This window comes from Myotis brandtii, unplaced genomic scaffold, assembly GCF_000412655.1.
Source record: "Myotis brandtii unplaced genomic scaffold, ASM41265v1 scaffold1167, whole genome shotgun sequence".
Taxonomy (NCBI): Eukaryota; Metazoa; Chordata; class Mammalia; order Chiroptera; family Vespertilionidae; genus Myotis; species Myotis brandtii.
Window position 1 is genome coordinate 1,345,257 of NW_005354039.1, and position 19,139 is coordinate 1,364,395.

General features: G+C 38.9%; 1 protein-coding gene across 2 annotated transcripts in view; it reads left to right on the plus strand.

Annotated features, from left to right (window-relative positions):
- YWHAE (tyrosine 3-monooxygenase/tryptophan 5-monooxygenase activation protein, epsilon) overlaps positions 1-19,139 on the plus strand; it is a 37,964-nt gene that overhangs the window by 15,027 nt on the left and 3,798 nt on the right. For both annotated transcript variants that reach the window (XM_005858323.2, XM_014529499.1), the window contains exons 2-5: positions 11,565-11,764; positions 14,022-14,128; positions 14,805-15,011; positions 16,263-16,399. In XM_005858323.2, coding sequence (XP_005858385.1) covers positions 11,565-11,764; positions 14,022-14,128; positions 14,805-15,011; positions 16,263-16,399 — 651 coding nt within the window. The remainder of the gene's footprint in view (positions 1-11,564; positions 11,765-14,021; positions 14,129-14,804; positions 15,012-16,262; positions 16,400-19,139) is intronic.

Genomic DNA, 19,139 nt, shown 5'->3' on the forward strand with positions numbered 1-19,139 from the left:
AGGTCTTCCTGTTTTGAAGATGTGCTCTCGTTTAATAGAACAATTACATTAATTTATCTTACAGGGTAAAGACTTCTCTATGTCAGTCCAGATGTATGCATATAAAATATATTCTGATAGCCCTAACCGGTTTGGTTCAGTGGATAGAGTGTCGGCCTGCGGACTGAAGGGTCCCAGGTTCGATTCCAGTCAAGGGCATGTACCTTGGCTGCGGGCACATCCCTAGGAGGGGGTGTGCAGGAGGCAGCTGATTGATGTTTCTTTCTCATCGATGTTTCTAACTCTCTATCCCTCTCCCTTCCTCTCTGTAAAAAATCAATAAAATATATTAAAAAAATATTCTGATAGATCCCAAATTAACAACTTCAAATAACCATGTCATATAACTAATAATTGGTCTAGAGAGATTTTTACTGGGGTGAAATTTATAATTACAAGGTGAAATTTATAGAGAGAGTTTTACAATTTACAGAGATACCCTTACTTTTTCTCCCCTGACTTCATGATAGTGTTGTGTTACCCCTAAGATAACTTTGCATTCTTTCCATTTGACATGGTGATTTGGGAAGCTTGCCTTCATGCAAGCCAGAAATAAATTTGTCTTAAGTTTCTTTTCATGTTGGGTCTTTGAAGAAGTTTTCAACAGTCCCCACTCAGCTGAAGATTCCATTGTTACCATTTTCATGTCATCTGGATTACTTTTCATTGAGAAAGGGGACTTCAGAGCTACGTACTTAGTTCATCTTAGTCTTTAAAAAAAATTGTGTTAAAATACACATAATTTACCATCTTAACCATTTTAAAAAAATGTTTTTATTGATTTTAGAGAGAGAGGAAGGGGGAGGGAGATAGCTAGAAATATTGATGAGAGAGAAACATTGATCTGCTGCTGCTGCCTCCTGTACACCCTCCACTGGGGATTAAGTCAGCAACTGTGGTATGTGCACTGACGGGGAGACCTCTGGGTGTATGAGTTGATGCTCAACCACTGAGCCACACTGTCTGGGACCATCTTAACCATTTTAAGTGTACCGTTCAGTGGTATTAAATGCATTCACATTTTTGTGCAGCCATCACCACTGTCCATCCCCATAACACTTTTCATTTTGTAAATCTGAAACTATATTCATAAAATAATAACTCCATTCTCCTCTCCTCTCACCCCCTGGCAACCATCATTATACTTTCTGTCTATGATTTTTAACTAAGAGTACCTCATGTAAGTGGAATCATACAGTATTTGTTTTTTGTGACTGTCTTCTTTCACTTAGCACAATGTCCTCAAGGGCAGTTCCGGTTGTAGCATATTGCAGAATTTCCTTTTTTCAAAAAGACTTTTTGAAATTGATTTTTAGAGGGATAGAAAGGAAAGGTAGGAGGGAAGTGGAGGGTAGAGAGAGAGAGAGAGAGAGAGAGAGAGAGAGAGAGAAAAGCATGGAGTGTGTGTGTGTGTGTGTGGTGTGTGTGTTCATTTTGCTTACCCATTTGTCCATCAATGGATACTTTGGTTGTTTCCACCTTTTAGCTATCCTATATAATAAAGAGGCAATATGCAAATTGACTGTCACACCCTTGCACAAGATGGCTGCCCCATGTGGTCACAAGATGGCCGGCAGGGGAGAGGAGTTGGGGGCAACCGGGCCTGCAGGGGAGGGAGGGCAGTTAGGGGCGACCAGGCCGGCAGGGGAGAGCAGTTGGGGGTGATCGGGCTGGCAGGGGAGTGGTTAGGGGGTGATCAGGCTGGCAGGCAGAAGCGGTTAGGGGCAATCAGGCAGGCAGGCGAGCGGTTGGGAGGCAGCAGTCCCGGATTGTGAGAGGGATGTCCACAGGGATCGGGCCTAAACCAGCAGCCGGGCATCCCTCGAGGGGTCCCAGATTGGAGAGGGTGCAGGCTGGGCTGAGGGATCCCCCCCACCCCCACAAGTGCACGAATTTCATGCACCGGGCCTCTAGTTATGAATCATGCTGCTGTGAACATGAGTGTATAAATATCTCTTCAAGGCCCTGCTTTCACTTCTTTTTGGTATATTATCCAGAAGTATAGTTGCTGGGTCATAAGATGTTCTGTTTATAAAATTTTTGAGGAACCACTATGCTGTTTCACACACACAGGTACCATTTTACATGCCCACCAACAAGACACTTTTTTTTTCTGTACATCCTCACCAACACTTAATTTCTGTTTTTTTTTAGTCACCATCTTAATGGATGTGAAGTGGTAGATTGTCTTAATATTTTAGATAGATAAAGGAAAGAGCTTCTTTTTTTCATTAACTGTGTTCCTCTAAATGAGCCATAGCTCTTGATCAAATCTGGTTGTTGTATAAAGTGGCATTTACTATCTTTTGTTCAGATTGCTTTGATGGGCTTATCCTGCCCCCCCCCCCTTTTTTAAAAAAAATACATATTTTATTGGTTTTTTTACAGAGAGGAAGGGAGAAAGAGAGGGATAGAGAATTAGAAACATCGATGAGAGAGAAACATCGATCAGCTGCCTCCTGCACACCTCCCACTGGGGATGTGCTGGCAACCAAGGTACATGCCCTTGACCGGAACCGAACCTCGGACCCTTCAGTCCGCAAGCCAACACTCTATCCACCGAGCCAAACCGGCTACGGCCTGCCTCCCCCTTTTTTACACCAGCTAGTCACTTTTTTATATATAAAAGAACACAAGTTATAACCCTACACTTTCTAACTGCCCTTTATTGATAATCTATAGCAGATGGATCAGTAAGATTATAGTATACTATATTCTCAGGATATCCCCAAATGCCTTGACTCCTGTACTATATTATGAGATTGTGTAGGTTCTCCTTTAAGTAATTTCATTTACAGAATTCAAGGTCAGATCATATAATACTAGGTACTTCATATTTTAAGTCTGTAGATGCTGTAGTCTTATTAGTTGGGACTATTATGTTAATTTATAGGCACTTTGCTAAAGTGTGATGACACCTATACTAAATTCTCTTTATATATTTAATGAGCAGAGCTCAGACCTTCAGGATGATTCTTTGAGTCTGAGAGTTATTTAGGGACAGGGATAATGAAATTTTTAATGGTTCTGCAGCAAAAGGGCCTATTGAAATTGCTGAGAAAGGACATTAGAATCTCTGGTTCTATCTGGAGCAGGGGTCCTCAAACTGCAGCCCGCGGGCCACATGCAAATACAAATATTGTATTTGTTCCCGTTTTGTTTTTTTACTTCAAAATAAGATATGTGCAGTGTGCATAGGAATTGGTTCATAGTTTTTTTTTAAACTATAATCCGGCCCTCCAACGGTCTGAGGGACAGTGAACTGGCCCCTGATCTAGAGGGTATGCTTAAAACAGTTTTTGTTTACTTAGACAGTCAAGCCTGACAGAATTTCTCATTCTATTTAACATAGTTTGGTTTACCCTCTTAATTCTTTCATCAAGTGTTTGTGGGCTCTTTGTGGCATTAAATACTGCGGGAATATAAAGACGCACGCCATTCTTGGTCTTTTAGGAAGGTAATATTCTACGGGAAGGACACACTGATCCTTACTACAGAGAAATACGAACATAGATTTGAGAGCGCAGGAAGGCTTCCTTCACAGAATGCGGGGTTTGAGTTTGATCCAGAGGGGTGAATAGTTTCCTAGGCAAAGAGGAGAAAGGTCAATGGCCAACTGATTGATCAACCTTTACATAAAGCAAACTCAAGATCTTTACAGAACCTTGAATGACTGAACCTTTTGAAGGCAGTGTGTGATGCTAAGGACTTTTTATTTCCATGGGGGCAATTACCTTCAGTATTTTTAGATTTCAGAATTTGTTTCTGTGAGCATTTTACTTGGAAAGTTAGTTGAATTTGGTTAAGAGCTCAGGCACTTAAGTTTGATTGTCTGGATTTGAGTTCTGGTTTTACCACGCATTAGCTGTGTGACTTCAGGCAAGTTACTCATAGTTTCAGTTTTCTGTCCTTTAAATCAGGATTATGTGTTGTAACAGCTGCCAAACATTATTTTTCCATGTTGGGAGAAATGATGACCTGTTGTGCTTTGGTATGAGGCACATTAATTATGTTAGCCAGTACAGAGCCTGCTTGTTTTCCCATGGCTGATTCTTAACATTTTGCTTTCATCCTGACCCTGGATCTTATTACGAACTATAAAATTGGTCCTTGTAATTTCTGGTCAGTCTGATAGGTGAACATGGACCCCTTTTTTAGATCTTGTACTCTGTCTTTAAAAGACTTGAAGCTCAGCAGAGACTTGTTTTACAATCTTGGGAGAATTAAGTTTACTGGGATGTTGATGTAGAGATATTAGTGGCATGAGAGTATGTATTCTGTACTAGGCATTGGCAGTAAGTTTATTGGAGATGATGTTGGGGGTGTTAACTTTGTAGGTGGAAAAAATGTGTTCTAAGCACAAACCACATTTTAATGGATTAAGCTTTTGTGTCTGTTGTCATTGAAACCATTTATCTTGCATCTGTTCTTACACAAGCAAACAAAGGGATCCCCATAAAGACGAATTCAAATCCGAGGCAATGTGATTAAATCAAAGCACAACTCTGGAGTCAGATTGCTTGAGTTTTACTCTACTGAATTTGTGATGTCTGAGCCAATTTAACCTTCACATTCATTAGTTTCCTTATATAAAATGGGGATAATATTAGTACCTGCTTCAAAAGTCTGTTGAGAAGATTAAATGCATTGGAACATGCAAAGCATTTGGAACAATGCCTGGCTTGAGGTGTTTTATTTGTGAATGAGTTTATTGAATGAGTGTGTGAATACTTCAAAGAGCAAAAACAGGAATCAAAGCTAAGTTAAAATCAAGGTGAAAAACATTTGATTCTCTTTTTGGCAGTCTGATACCAAATAGAGGCAAGCTGATTTAATGTAATGAATGTGTCACTAGGCTATTATCTTACAATAAAGAGAAGTGACTTGGAACCAAATAGGCCTTTCAGTAACTGGTGATTGTCAGTCAGCTACCCATTGGTGCCAAACTATCAGAAGTCCCAGAAATTGTATTTTATTGCCCAGATTTCATGTACCAAACTGCCTGTGCATCCATAAGTAGTGATTCGACCATGAGTCTCCATTCTCTGGTTCATAAGTTATTATCATACCTGCAGTCTTCTCCATCTCAGAAATGCTTGGATCACATTGATGAAATAATTGCAGCTAAGATAATTTCATGAAGTACTAGTTGTGTTGTGAAATTTATGTGAATAAAGTTGGTGTTAACTCTTTGCTGATGGAGGTTTTGAGAGTGTGATCAGTGTAGACTTTTGGATAAGTCAGAGCTTTCACATAGTTTTGGGGTGTTAAAAGGATAGGGATGGCACTAATGTTATAATAGCTTCATTATAGTCATAATTGGTACAAAGTACTGATTATAGAACTTTTAGGGGTAGTAGGAAGGCTCTTTCTCTTCTGACTCATGCTACTACTATCCCTTAATCTACTGTCTTCTGCAATGAAGAAATTTCTGAAGATGAGAGGCTGAGTATTTGAGGTTTTAAAAGTAAATAATTCTTATAACTCAGTAATAAAAGGGCAAATAAATAAATTTTAAAATTGGCAAAGCATATGAATATTTTCTAAAGAATATACACAAATGGCCTAAAGCACCTGAAAAGATGCTCACCACCATTAGCCATCAAGGAAATGCAAATCAAAATCATGAGATACCAGTTTTACACCCACTTGGATGCCTATTTTTATTTTATTTTATTTATTTATTTATTTTTCTTTATTAAGGTATTACATATGTGTCCTTATCACCCAATTGCCCCCCCCAAAACCCCCACTCATGCCCTCACTTCCCTGTTGTCTCATTGGTTAGGCTTATATGCATTCATAAAAGTCCTTTGGTTGATCTCTCCCCCTTAAATGGTTGTAGAAAAACCATCTTATTTTTTAAATATATTTTTAATTGATTTCAGAGATCAAGCCCGCAACCCCAGGCATGTGCCCTGACTGGGAATCAAACGGTGATCTCCTTGTTCATAGATTGTCGCTCAGCCACTGAGCCATACCAGCCAGGCAGAACTCAAGTTTCTTGCCTTGTAGAACATAGCTCTCTCTGTTCAGCCACGTTGGCCTGGTATTAGAGTGATGTGTGCAAGAAGTTTGCCCGTTTCTTGCTTTGTAGAACATAGCTCTCTCTGTTCAGCCACGTTGGCCTGGTATTAGAGTGATGTGTGCAAGAAGTTTGCCCTGCTGATGTTGGCATTCTTTTTCCTTTCATATTTCTTCTGAATTTTCTTTGATAGTTTTTGTTTAAAATCTTTTTTTCCTTTAGGAGTTATCTTTTTGTGTCTTAGTGGCAGTGGATAGTGGGACTCAAAGAGCTGTCATTGAGCATGATGCAGTTCTTTACTGGGGTCTTGGTGCAGGCCAGTTTGTTGTTGGATGCATGAATAATCCTTGTTTTGTGTGTACAGTAAACCCTTGATTTTGCAAACCTCCAGTTAACGGATTTCAGATTTAACAGACAACATTTTCGGTCTGTATGTCATGTGAAAGTTAACACCATGTTAATTTTAACCAGAATTTCCTTATAATTAAATTAGCAGGTTACATTTCTGTTTTTAATTCACTGTTATTTTATTTAATCCTCACCTGAGGATATTTTCCCCATTGATTTCTAGAGGAGAGGGGGGGGGGGGGGAGGGGGGGGGGGGAGAGAGAGAGAAAGAGAGAGAGGGAGGGAGGGAGGAGGTGGTGGGAGAGATTGGTTGCCTCCCAAACTTGCCCCTAATGGGGCTAGGGCTGGGGAACCTGCAACTGAGGTACATGCCCTTGACCAGAAATTGAACCCAACGCCCAACCAGCCAGGGCAAATGCAGTTATTTTAAACAAATTTTAGCAAATAGGCCATATGTTAAAAAAAAAAACACTGTAGTAATTTTGCTGACATAAATAAATATTACATATCTACAACTATAGTCTACATATTTAAATTTAAGAGTCACTGCTTAGCCCTAACTGGTTTGGCTCAGTGGATAGAGTGTCGGCCTGCGGACTATAGTGCCCCAAGTTCGATTCTTATCAAGGGGATGTACCTTGGTTGCGGGCACATCCCCAGTGGGGAGGGCGCAGGAGGCATCTGATCGCTGTTTCTCTCTCATTGATGTTTCTCTCTATCCCTCTCCCTTCCTCTCTGTAAAAAATCAATAAAATATATATAAAAAAAAGAGTCACTGCTTGTAAATAATGTTCGGTGATTGATTAGCCGTGGTCTCACTGCATAGCACTCACAGTAATTGGTTGTTAGTTGGTTCTGTTGTTGCATGGCTTTACTTTCTGCAGCAGTTATAAGAGCGCTAGCTGATGTTTCTATGTAAGCCCTGCCGTGTGCATTTATTTACTCGCTGTGACTGGTAAATGCATGCATTTACTAGACCTAGTCAGTGTAAATTTAAAATTACAGTAATGCTCATATAGAAAACTTCTGTGAAATTAAACTTTTCATACATGTATACTTTTATTTTTTAAAATATACTTTTATTGATTTCAGAGAGGAAAGGAGAGGGAGAGGTAGAAACATCAGTGATTAGAGAGAATCATTGATCATTGATGGTCTGCCTCCTGCACGCTCCCCACTGGGGATCGAGCCTGCAACCTGGACATGTGCCCTGACCTGGAATGAAACCGTGACCTCTTGGTTCATAGGTCGACACTCAACCACTGAGCCACGCCTGCCGGGCCATACATACTTTTAATTACACAAATGTCTCTACATAAGTAAAAACAGGTTAACTAATTTGTCAATATTTTAAACATACATATTAGGAAATCCTATGTTATTATGTAACTGATTTTCAGCTTTAACGGACGCTCCCTTTCCCAAATTAGCCCCTTATATTTTACTGTACAACACTTGGAACCCCAAAGTTCCCCACATCCAGCCTCAAGGCACTGTACTTAGGCCTCCTTGCTTGAGGGGCCAATCTGTGTTAGCAACAGGGTACCCCAGCTTATATTTTCATTTCTTGCCCTCAGTCTTGTGCCAATTGTCTTGAGATGCTGATGGCTCAGTGCTGGCTGGAATGAGCTTGAGCTTTTCTTTATCAAGTGATGAAAATGTTGTAAAATTGATTGTGGTGATGGTTGCACAGTTCTGTGAATATATTAAAACCTGTTGAATTGTACACTTTAAATAGGTGAATTGTATGATATGTGAATTACAGATCAATAAAGCTGTTATTTAATAACAGTGGATAGCTTCTGCTTCTGTAGTTGTACCACACAGTCTTTTGTGCATTGTTTTGTGGCTTTCTAAATGAAGGGGATTATATAACTAATTGAATCTGGGATAGTAGAATATCATTGAAAGTTATAAATATATTTCCCCCCTCAACATTTAAAAAAATACTGAATGTACATTATTAAAATTTCAAAGCATAAAAATATGAAGAGAGAGGGAACCAAGATGGTGGCATAGGTAAATGCCTGTACTTGGTGCCTCCCACAACCACATCAAAATTACAACTAACATACAGAACAACTACCATTCAGAACCACTGGAAAGCTGGCTGAATGGAAGTAGTACAACTAGAGCAGTAAAGAAGAAAGCACACAGACTGGAAGGAGGTGCAGAGGCGCGGAACGGGCTCTTCCAGCACCCACATGTTACGCTTTTTTAATTGGGAGGGAGATTGCCTCTGCAGAGGCTGCCTGGAGGAGCGAGGGGTCCCAGCCCCTCACCAGAACCCCCCAGCCCAGGGTTCCAGAACTGGGGAAAGAAGTCACTACGGGCAGTAAGAACTCTGGACTGTAAAAACCAGTGCAGATTGGGGCTGAGCTGCTCCTCTTAAAAGGCTGGCACCACGGAACTGAATCTACAAGCTCCTGTTTCCTCTGAGCTCCAGTGCCAGGCAAGGCTCTGGGGGACCCAGACACATACGGGGAGAAACTGGACCGCCTGGCATTGGGGCAGGAACTTGGGGGTAGCTTTCTCCCAGATGGAGGTGCTTGCAGTGGTCATTGTTGCCATGCTGGGACCTCGTGGGTGCAGGGCTGACTGGCAGCCATTTAAAAAATTTTTTAAAAATATATTTTTATTGATTTCAGAGAGGAAGCAAGAGGGAGAGATAGAAACATCAATGATATGAGAGAATCATTAATTGGCTGCCTCCTGCATGCCCCCCGCTGGGGATCAAGCCCGCAACCCAGGCATGTGCCCTTGACCAGAATTGAACCTGGGACCCTGCAGTCCGCAGGCCAACGCTCTATCCACTGAACCAAACCGGTTAGGGCAACTGAGGTATAATTTATATGTAACATATACCACTTACTGAAATACACAGTTTAGTAAGTTTTGATAAATGTGTTAAGTTGTGTAATCACCACAGAACATTTTTAAAAAATATATATTTTATTGATTTTTTACAGAGAGGAAGGGAGTGGGATAGAGAGTTAGAAACATCAATGAAAGAGAAACATCGATCAGCTGCCTCCTGCACATTCCCTACTGGGGATGTGCTCACAACCAAGGTACATGCCCTTGACCAGAATCGAACCTGGGACCCTTGAGTCCACAGGCCAACGCTCTATCCACTGAGCCAAACCGGCCAGGGCACCACAGAACATTTAATTATACTCTCCTCCCCGCCAAATTTTCTCTCTTATTCCTTTGCACACAAGCCCCACACTTCACTCCCATACCCCAGTAAGTACTTAATTTGCTGTCTATAGTTGTGTATTTTCTGTAACTTGATTTAAGTTGAATCATACTGTCTTTTTTTGGTCTGGCTTTTTAAAAAAAAAGTTAGTATGATGTTTTTGAAATTCATCCATGTTGCTTTGAGTATCAGTAATTTATTCCTTTTTAATTTTTTTTTGTTAATCCTCACCTGAGGATATTTTTTCCATTGATTTTAGAGAGAGTGGAAGGGAGGGGGAGAGACAGAGAAGCATGGATGTGAGAGAGACACATCAATTGGTTGCCTCCCGCATGTGCCCTGACCCGGACCAGGAATTGAGCCTGCCAGCCCTTCAGTCCCGAGGGCTAACGCTCTAACTAGTCATTCTAACCACTGAGCAAACTGGCTAGGGCAGTAATTTATTCTTTAAAAAATGTTTTTATTGATCTTTTTAGAGAGAGGAAGTGGGGGGGGGAGGGGGAGAGAGAAAGAGACAGGACCATGCTCAATCAACTGAGCTACACAGGCCAGAGCTATTCTTTTTTATTCTTGTGTAGTCCATTATATAGATGGGTATTTGGGTTGTTTTAATCTTTTGGCTATTATGAATAAAGATAGTGTGAACATTTGTGTAAAAGTCTTTGTGAAGATAAATTTTTATTTCTGTTGGGTAATACCTAGGAATGGAATTGCTGAGTTCTTAATGATGGTTAACTGTAAATGAAAACTACCGAACTGTTTTCAAAGACCTTACCATCTTCATATTCCTAATTACTAATATTCCTGAAAGGATAATTTTTTGAAACATATTTTCCTGGGATTATACCTAATTTAACATAGCATTAAGCATCATTCCTTAAGGTATGCTTATGCTTAGAGTGTTAATATATGCTAGAGGCACTTGTTAAAATGTAGATCCTTGGGTCTCATCACCAACATTCTGAATCAGTAAAGTTGGAGAGCCACATGGTAATATGACATTTAATGTTGTTTTGTTTTTTGAAAACTAGTTTTCATTAATATTTAGTGTTTATTGAGCTGTTTCTGGTTCTTCCTTTGCATTCACCATGCATTCATTAATTGTATTACCTATTTTTTCCTATAGTACTTGGGATCTCCCAAGGCTTATCTGGGCCCCTTTCTTTGCTTGCCACCTAGTGGTGATAAATAGGAACCAACAAAAGTTTTGCCCATGGATGAATTCATGAGGTGGACAATGCCCTTAAAGAAGGAAGGATGGGAACATTCAATGATGGTTGCTTTATTAATGAGTTCCCCTTCCTCCCATGACTGTTATTTGGGAAATTTTGTATTTAGAAATAATTTATTTGTAAGAAGATACATTTTAGAGCCTGTACATTTTTTTAAAAAATATATTTTATTGATTTTTTAAAGAGAGGAAGGGAGAGAGATAGAGAGTTAGAACCATCGATGAGAGAGAAACATCAATCAGCTGCCTCCTGCACATCTCCCACTGGGGATGTGCCCGCAACCCAGGTATATGCCCTTGACCGGAATCGAACCTGGGACCTTTCAGTCCTCAGGCCGAGGCTCTATCCACTGAGCCAAACCGGTTTCGGCAGGAGCCTATGCATTTTTAACTTTTATCTTAAACTGCTAGCTCAGTTTTACTGGGAAATGAATAGGTATGTGTTTCTAGTTACCTTATTTAATATGAGAGATTCCTCCAAACCATACTATACTAGGTACTGTTTGACATTGTTCTGATTCCATACAACAGATTCTCTTGCTCTAGGCTCTTAATTTATTTTACATGCTTTTAGTTTTTTACTCACATTTTGATGATTGCAAAGTTTTTTTTTTGGTTAATTTTTATATTTTGTTTTACATTAGTTTGATAGAAAAAAGACCACTGTGAATGGATGTATTAACAAAACTTCGTAAGGTCTGATTTTCACTTTTCTGTTATAGAAATGGTGGAATCAATGAAGAAAGTAGCAGGGATGGATGTGGAGTTGACAGTTGAAGAAAGAAACCTCCTATCTGTTGCATATAAAAATGTGATTGGAGCTAGAAGAGCTTCCTGGAGAATAATTAGCAGCATTGAACAGAAAGAAGAAAACAAGGGAGGAGAAGACAAACTAAAAATGATTCGGGAATATCGGCAAATGGTGAGATTGTTATATACAAGATATCTTTAAAGAAAGGTGTGCTAGGTATTGGATATTTTATGAGACTGACACGCTGCCACTGCGCCAACAGGGCCACTTGTGTTGGGTATTTCAGATCACAGCCTAGTACATTTGTTGTACACATACATAATGTACATTTTATATTTTAGTGGATTTGCATCTTTTGCTTACCTGGATTAGGATTTATATGCCATATAATATTTTAGGGCAAAAGTGAAGAACTTCTTTCTTTGAAAGCTGCAGAGGGTGGTGTTCAATTTTGAGAACCACACAAGAAGATAATTAATTTAATAATTTTTATTGTTGTAACTGCAAGATACTTTATTTATAGAGTCACTTGAAATTAGCACCTAGTGGTATTTAACAGATACTTGTGTGCCTTTTTCGCACCACACAATTTGCTAGGTACTATGGGTGCAAAGATGAGACTATCCTTATGGATCCTCAGTCTAGTTATTTTATTTTTTTAAAACATATTTTATTGATTTTTTACAGAGAGGAAGGGAGAGGGGTAGAGAGTTAGAAACATCGATGAGAGAGAAACATTGATCAGCTGCCTCTTGCACACCCCCTACTGTGCCCGAAACCAAGGTACAACATGCCCTTGGGAATTGAACGTGGGACCCTTCAGTCCGCAGGCCGACACTCTATCCACTAAGCTAAACCGGTTAGGGCTAGTTATTTTTTTTTTAATAGAAAAATATCAGAGGGCATTAGACATTATTCTATGAGGTACTGTTTCATATTATATATGTGCATATACATTTATGTAATACTAGAGGCCTGGTGCACGAATTAGTGCATGGGTGGGGTCACTCAGCCTGGCCGGCGATCGGGGTTGATCGGGGCTGTGGGAGGTTAGCTGTGGGAGCACACTGACCATCACGGGGCAGCTCCTGTGTTGAGCGTCTTCCCCCCCCCTCCCCCCAGTGGTCAGTGCGCATCATAGTGACCGGTTGTTCGGTTGTTCAGTAACTCTGGCTTTTATATATATATAATTTTTTTTACTGTGGGTTTTGGTCAAAAAAGTTTGATAGCTTTTGATGTAGTGGTTCTCATCCAGGGGGTGATTTTGCTCCTCAGAGGATATTTCACAATGTCTAGAGACATTTTTGGTGTCACAATTTTGAGGGTGCTACTAGCATATATCGGTAGAGACAGGAATACTGCTAATCATAAGTGCTGTATGTACTTAGGACCATCAACTCCCACAACATATCTAGCCCAAGATGTCAATAGTGCTACTGTTAAGAAACTGATCCTAGTGGGCCCAACTTGTGTGGCTCAGTGGTTGAGTGTCGACCTATGGACCAGGAGGTTTGATTTCCCTCCTGGGAATTAGTAGGGAGGCTCCATCCCTAGGAGGGAGACAGCCCATCAGTGATTCTCTTTCATTATTGATGTTTCTATCTCTCTCTCCCTCTCCCTTCCTCTGACATCAATAAGAGATATATTAAAAAAAAAGGAAAGAAACTGATCCTACTGGAAGAGATAGGCATATAACACAGAGTACAGTGAGAGAACTTACAGAAGCAGACACAAAGTAGCATGGGGAGTGAGTTAAGGGGAGGAAAGGAGAATCCACATTTATAGACTTTCCAGCTCTCCTGTGTACTGTTCTGAGTGGGGAGATATATAATTGTGTAAGATATTGTAGTTATTTAATCTTTAAATGATCCCCTATAAAGAGTAGGTATTTCAATTTAAAGATGGAAAAACTGAGGTTCTGAGTATAGTACCTCATTAGAGAATTTAATAAAAATGTGCAGCACTTAGTAAGTAGTAATCAGTGTTACTCTTCTGTACCTGAACTATGAGTTCATTTTTTTAAAAGCTCTTGCCTATGTGACTCAGTAGGTTGGAGGTCACCAAGTACATCAAAAGGTAGTGGGTTTGATTCCCTGTCAGGGCACATTCCTAGGTTGCGGATTCGTTTCCCGGTCCACATGCATGCAGGAGGCGACTAATTGATGTTTATCTCTCTCTCCCCTCTCTCTTCCTCTTCCTCTCTCCCTGCCTCGCTCACTTGCTCACTCCCTCTAAAAAAAATCAATAAAATAAATTTTAAAAAAGCACTTGACTAATAAATAGCACATAAAAAGAAATAAGATAATTTCTATAACCTGGAGATAACTTTTCTCTGCTTTTTGGTTTAATATGGCTCTCTTCTTCAAAACCGATATGTGATAATTTATAATTTCTTAGACTGAAACAATTTTTTGACTTTTTCCCCCAGGTTGAGACTGAACTAAAGTTAATCTGTTGTGACATTCTGGATGTACTGGACAAACACCTCATTCCAGCAGCTAACACTGGCGAGTCCAAGGTTTTCTATTATAAAATGTAGGTTCTATACTAGAAGGGAAAATGTCAGATTAAATGTTGGCCCTCTTAGAATCATCACTTTTTCTATATAGGCTTTCAATTTTTACATAAGAGTAGTTCTTTAATGTTGGAAGTATAGTTACATGGGAGGAGTGATTCTCAAAACTTAAATTAATTTTTGAATTCTCATTTGCAAATTCACTGCTAATGAAATATTAATATTACAGCATTTAAGATGGTCAGACTATTACTGTAAAAATGTACTAGGTTTTGCTTTACCTATTTACATTTGTTTGCCTGTGTGTGGTTTTCCCACTAGTTTCAGCAAAGCATTATGTAGCTCAATCTTAACATTTTTATATGAAAATTTTATTTCATGATTAACAAACTGTTGTGCCATTCTTTGGAATAATTTTTGTTATTTAATCTAGCCTATCAAGTGATAAATTTTTTTTTTGTTTTTTTTTTTGAGGTTGTTAGTTAATTTCTCTAGGGTTTTGCTTATATTTGACAGGAAATCTCTAAGGAGGAAAATTAAATAGATGTATTAGTTATTCCTGAAGAGACTATTAAAAAATTACTGAAGTATACCAGTTAATTGTTTAATATATTCTTTACGTAGAAATTTTAACAGTTATTTTTCATTTAAAAAGCATTTTTCTAATTCTGGTTTTTGTTTTGTTGTTTTTTTTAGGAAAGGGGACTACCACAGGTATCTGGCTGAATTTGCCACAGGAAATGACAGGAAGGAGGCTGCAGAGAACAGCCTAGTGGCTTACAAAGCTGCTAGTGATATTGCAATGACAGAACTTCCACCAACACATCCTATTCGCTTAGGTCTTGCTCTCAATTTCTCCGTATTCTACTATGAAATTCTTAATTCCCCTGACCGTGCCTGCAGGTAAGTTATGGAGGAGAACAAAAACTCTCACTATGAAAGGCAAGAAGGTTACAAAAGAGAATAGCTATTTGGTTTTCTGTCTTGTACCCTGTGGACAGCCTTTGTAAGGTTGACCATGTAATAAAGCATTCTTTGGGCTCTTAGTGAAAATGCTTTGTGTGCTTTGTATACTATAAAGCCACAGGTATCTCAATTCAAGGTAAACCTACCTCATTTCACTAGGAGAGCAGTTAAAATAATTAGGTTGATGGGGAAAATTTTTGTTGGTAGATTAAAAAGAATCTCTAACTTGTTAGAGAGTGGGAAAAAGGAAGGAGAAGAGTTATAATATATTTATTTTTATAAGCTTTCAGTCTTTGTTAGGTATATTTTTAATATAGGCATGCTTATGCTCTCTATACTATTCCATTTTCTATTTTTTTTAAATATATTTTATTGATTTTTTACAGAGAGGAAGGGAGAGAGGGAGAGAGTTAGAAACATCGATGAGAGAGAAACATCGATCAGCTGCCTCCTGCACACCCCCCACCGGGGATGTGCCCGCAACCCAGGCACATGCCCCTGACCGGAATCGAACCTGGGACCCTTCAGTCTGCAGGCCGACACTCTATCCACTGAGCAAAACCAGCTATGGCTCCTTTTCCTCTTTTCTGTTTCCCCATTTGTGTCTAACATCACTTGTTGTACATAGTACACAGTGCTTAATAAATGTGGATTTTGTTTATTTTAAACTAACAGTAAATGAGTGTTATGATTACATTTCCATAGGTTCTATATTGCCCTTTTTTGTTTGTTTGTTTTGGGAAACAAACATTAACTTCCATTAACATTAAGTTCTATTGAATTAAACTGTGATACTGTCCAAAAGTTTATTTTTGCATTAAAACTTTGTTAAATAAGTGATCTGTTGACTGGCACTTGGAAATACCTTTATTATGCATATATTTTGGTGGTGCTTTAGTTTGGAATTTGTTCTATATAGTCTTATTTACTGATAGGCTTGCTGAAAGCATAGTAAGAAGTGATGTTCTGAAAGTTCTATTTAGTCCAAAAGTTGCCAGATTACAAAATTAAGTAGAAAGTTAATTTTCATCAGTTACATGTGCTTTTCCTTTATTTCAATGCCTAAACCCAAGTACTCAGTGTCACTATTACATATTGTGGGATAATTGAAGAAAAGAGTGATATCTAACATTTCTAATTCTGTTTTTAAACTTTATTTTTGTAATACATTTATGTAAATACTTGCAGATTGGCAAAAGCAGCTTTTGATGATGCAATTGCAGAACTGGATACGCTGAGTGAAGAAAGCTATAAGGACTCTACACTTATCATGCAGTTGTTACGTGATAATCTGACACTATGGACTTCAGACATGCAGGGTGATGGTAAGGAAGCTGAAGTTAAATGAGTGTCTCTGTTGTTGGATCTTTTACTTTTAGAAATTCCTTGGTATTTCTTTCTTTTTTAAAATATATTTTTATTGATTTCAGAGAGGAAGCGAGAGGGATAGAGAGAGAAACATCAATGATGAGAGAGAATCACCGATTGGCTGCCTCCTGCACACCGGGGACTGAGCCCACAACCCAGGCATGTGCCCCTGGCCAGAATTGAACCTGGGATCCCTTAGTCCCCAGGTCGACGCTCTATCCACTGAGCAAAACTGGCCAGGGCTCCTTGGTATTTCTTTACATCAAGTTACAATTTCCTCTAAACTATCCTCCAAACTATCCAAGTTTAATTACTACATTTTTATAAAAAGGTATCAAAGTACATTCTTCCATTCTGGGCTGTAAGGTGATAAAGGGGATCTTTCATTAATATTTAAAGATTTAAAAATTTTACCTCTAATTAATGTTTGTTAAAGTTAGTTTACCACTTCCTCACAATGTGTTTTGAAAGATGGAGGGAGAGGAAGAATATTTTATCTTACTCAGATTCAAATTTAGGGGTCTGGAGTTCATTGTATTTTTGAGTGTCATAATCACTGCTTTGAGTTGTGTCCTCAGATTAAACTAGATGTATCAGTAGATATTTATGAAGCATCCTCTGGAAATCTTTTATCCAAAAAAGGATTTCCCCCCTCTGTATTGTGTACAGCAAATGGAATGTCCTGCCCTTAGGTCCTATTTAATAAGAGGTCTGGTGTTTGTTTTTTTTAGAGTTTTTAGTAGTAAACAATTACTAGCGTAATCTATAGAACTTAATCTTATGGTGAGGTGGAGGATTTACTGTTTATTCTAAATGAGGTAAAAGCCCAGATTTGTCACTTTTTTTTTATTATTTTAAAGGAGATTTTATTCTGCCTATTTCCAAAGAATCATTTTCATACACAAATAGGGGAGGACAAACTAGTGTGATTGACCATAGATTGTTTTACAGTTGTTGGTGGTGATGCAGAGAGTGGAAACAAAAGGTTTGCTGTCAGTTTCAGCTGCAGATTCTTTAAGGGCAGCAGTTCTCAACCTGTGGGTCACGACCCCTTTGGGGGTCCAACGACCCTTTCACGGGGTGCCTAAGACCATCGGAAAACACATATTGAATATATAATTACATATTGTTTTTGTGATTAATCACTATGCTTTATGTTCAATTTGTAACAATGAAAATACATCCTGCATATCAGATATTTACATTACGATTCATAACAGTAGCAAAATTACAGTTATGAAGTAGCAACGAAAATAATTTTATGGTTGGGTGTCACCACAACATGAGGAACTGTATTAAAGGGTCGCGGCATTAAGAAGGTTGAGAACCACTGCTTTAAGGGTATGTTCCCCAAAATGAAGTACATGTTTCATTGCTTGAGGCTAGCTGTAGTCTTCTGGATCAACATACTGTACTGTCTTTAAAAGTATTCTACTTTTTAAAGGTGTATCTGAAAATGGGTATCAAGGCATATAAATTGTCACTTTCCTTACTAGAAAGTCAGGTTTTAGACAGGTTATGGTGCTAAAGTGAGAATTGGGTGATTCAGCTTCTAGAGCTTACTGTATAAAGTATTTAGATATGTGACAAGGATTGGCTTGAAATATGTAGCACATGTGACCTGACCTACTTGCACACGTTTCCAACAAAGCCAGATGTAGCTGTTGGTTACTTTTCAACATAGCACTTCAGGCAACCACTACCATGAATCTGGGATTCAAGACCAATTTATCATCTTTGAACTTATGACTTGGTTAAGCCATATTGGCCTAATCAATAAACTATACACCTCTGAACCAGGGAACATTTATTTGAGGCTAAAAATAACGAAGATGACCTGGGTTGAAATGTTATTTTTTTTTTGTTTTTTTAGACATTTGATGCCAACTCTTACAAGTTGTTAAATTACAATGTTAGATAGAAATAAAGCTTATATTTTCTAGTGCTACTCTTGTTCATTATCACTGATAACCGAGAATTGATTGATAGTAGACTATATGTCACTCCGTTTTTATACAGAACCAAAGATACTGTTTCTTTGTTATCGGGTGTCATCTTATGAAATGAATCATTTAAAAATAGGACACACACACACACACACACACACACACACACACACACACACGCGCGCACAGTGGTGGGGGGGAAGGGATAGAGAGATAGAAACATCAGTGAGAGGAACATCATTGATTGGCTGCTTCCTGCACACCCCCTACTGGGGATTGAGCCCCCAACCTGGGCATGTGTGACTCTTGGTTCCTAGGTCGATGCTCAACCTCTGAGCCACACCAGCCAGGCTAAAATAGGATATTTTCTTTAAACTACTTTGTTTTCATAGTTGGGAAGGTTTTTATTAGCATAAGATTAATCTAATAGGATATTTTCTATAAACTACCTATGTTTTTATAGTTGGGAAGGTTTTTATTAGCATAAGGTTAATTTTTAAAAAAATATATTGTTATTGATTTTAGAGAGGAAGGGAGAGGGAGAGATAGAAACATTAATGATGAAAGAGAATCATTGATCAGCTGCCTCCTGCACACCCCCTATTGGGGATCGAGCCCACAACCCTGGCACATGCCCTTGGTTGGAGTCGAACCTGGGACCCTTCAGTCCACGGGCCGATGCTCTATCCACTGAGCAAAACCAGCTAGGGCGGCATAAGATTAATCTTAAAAGTTTTTTTTTTTTTTAAAT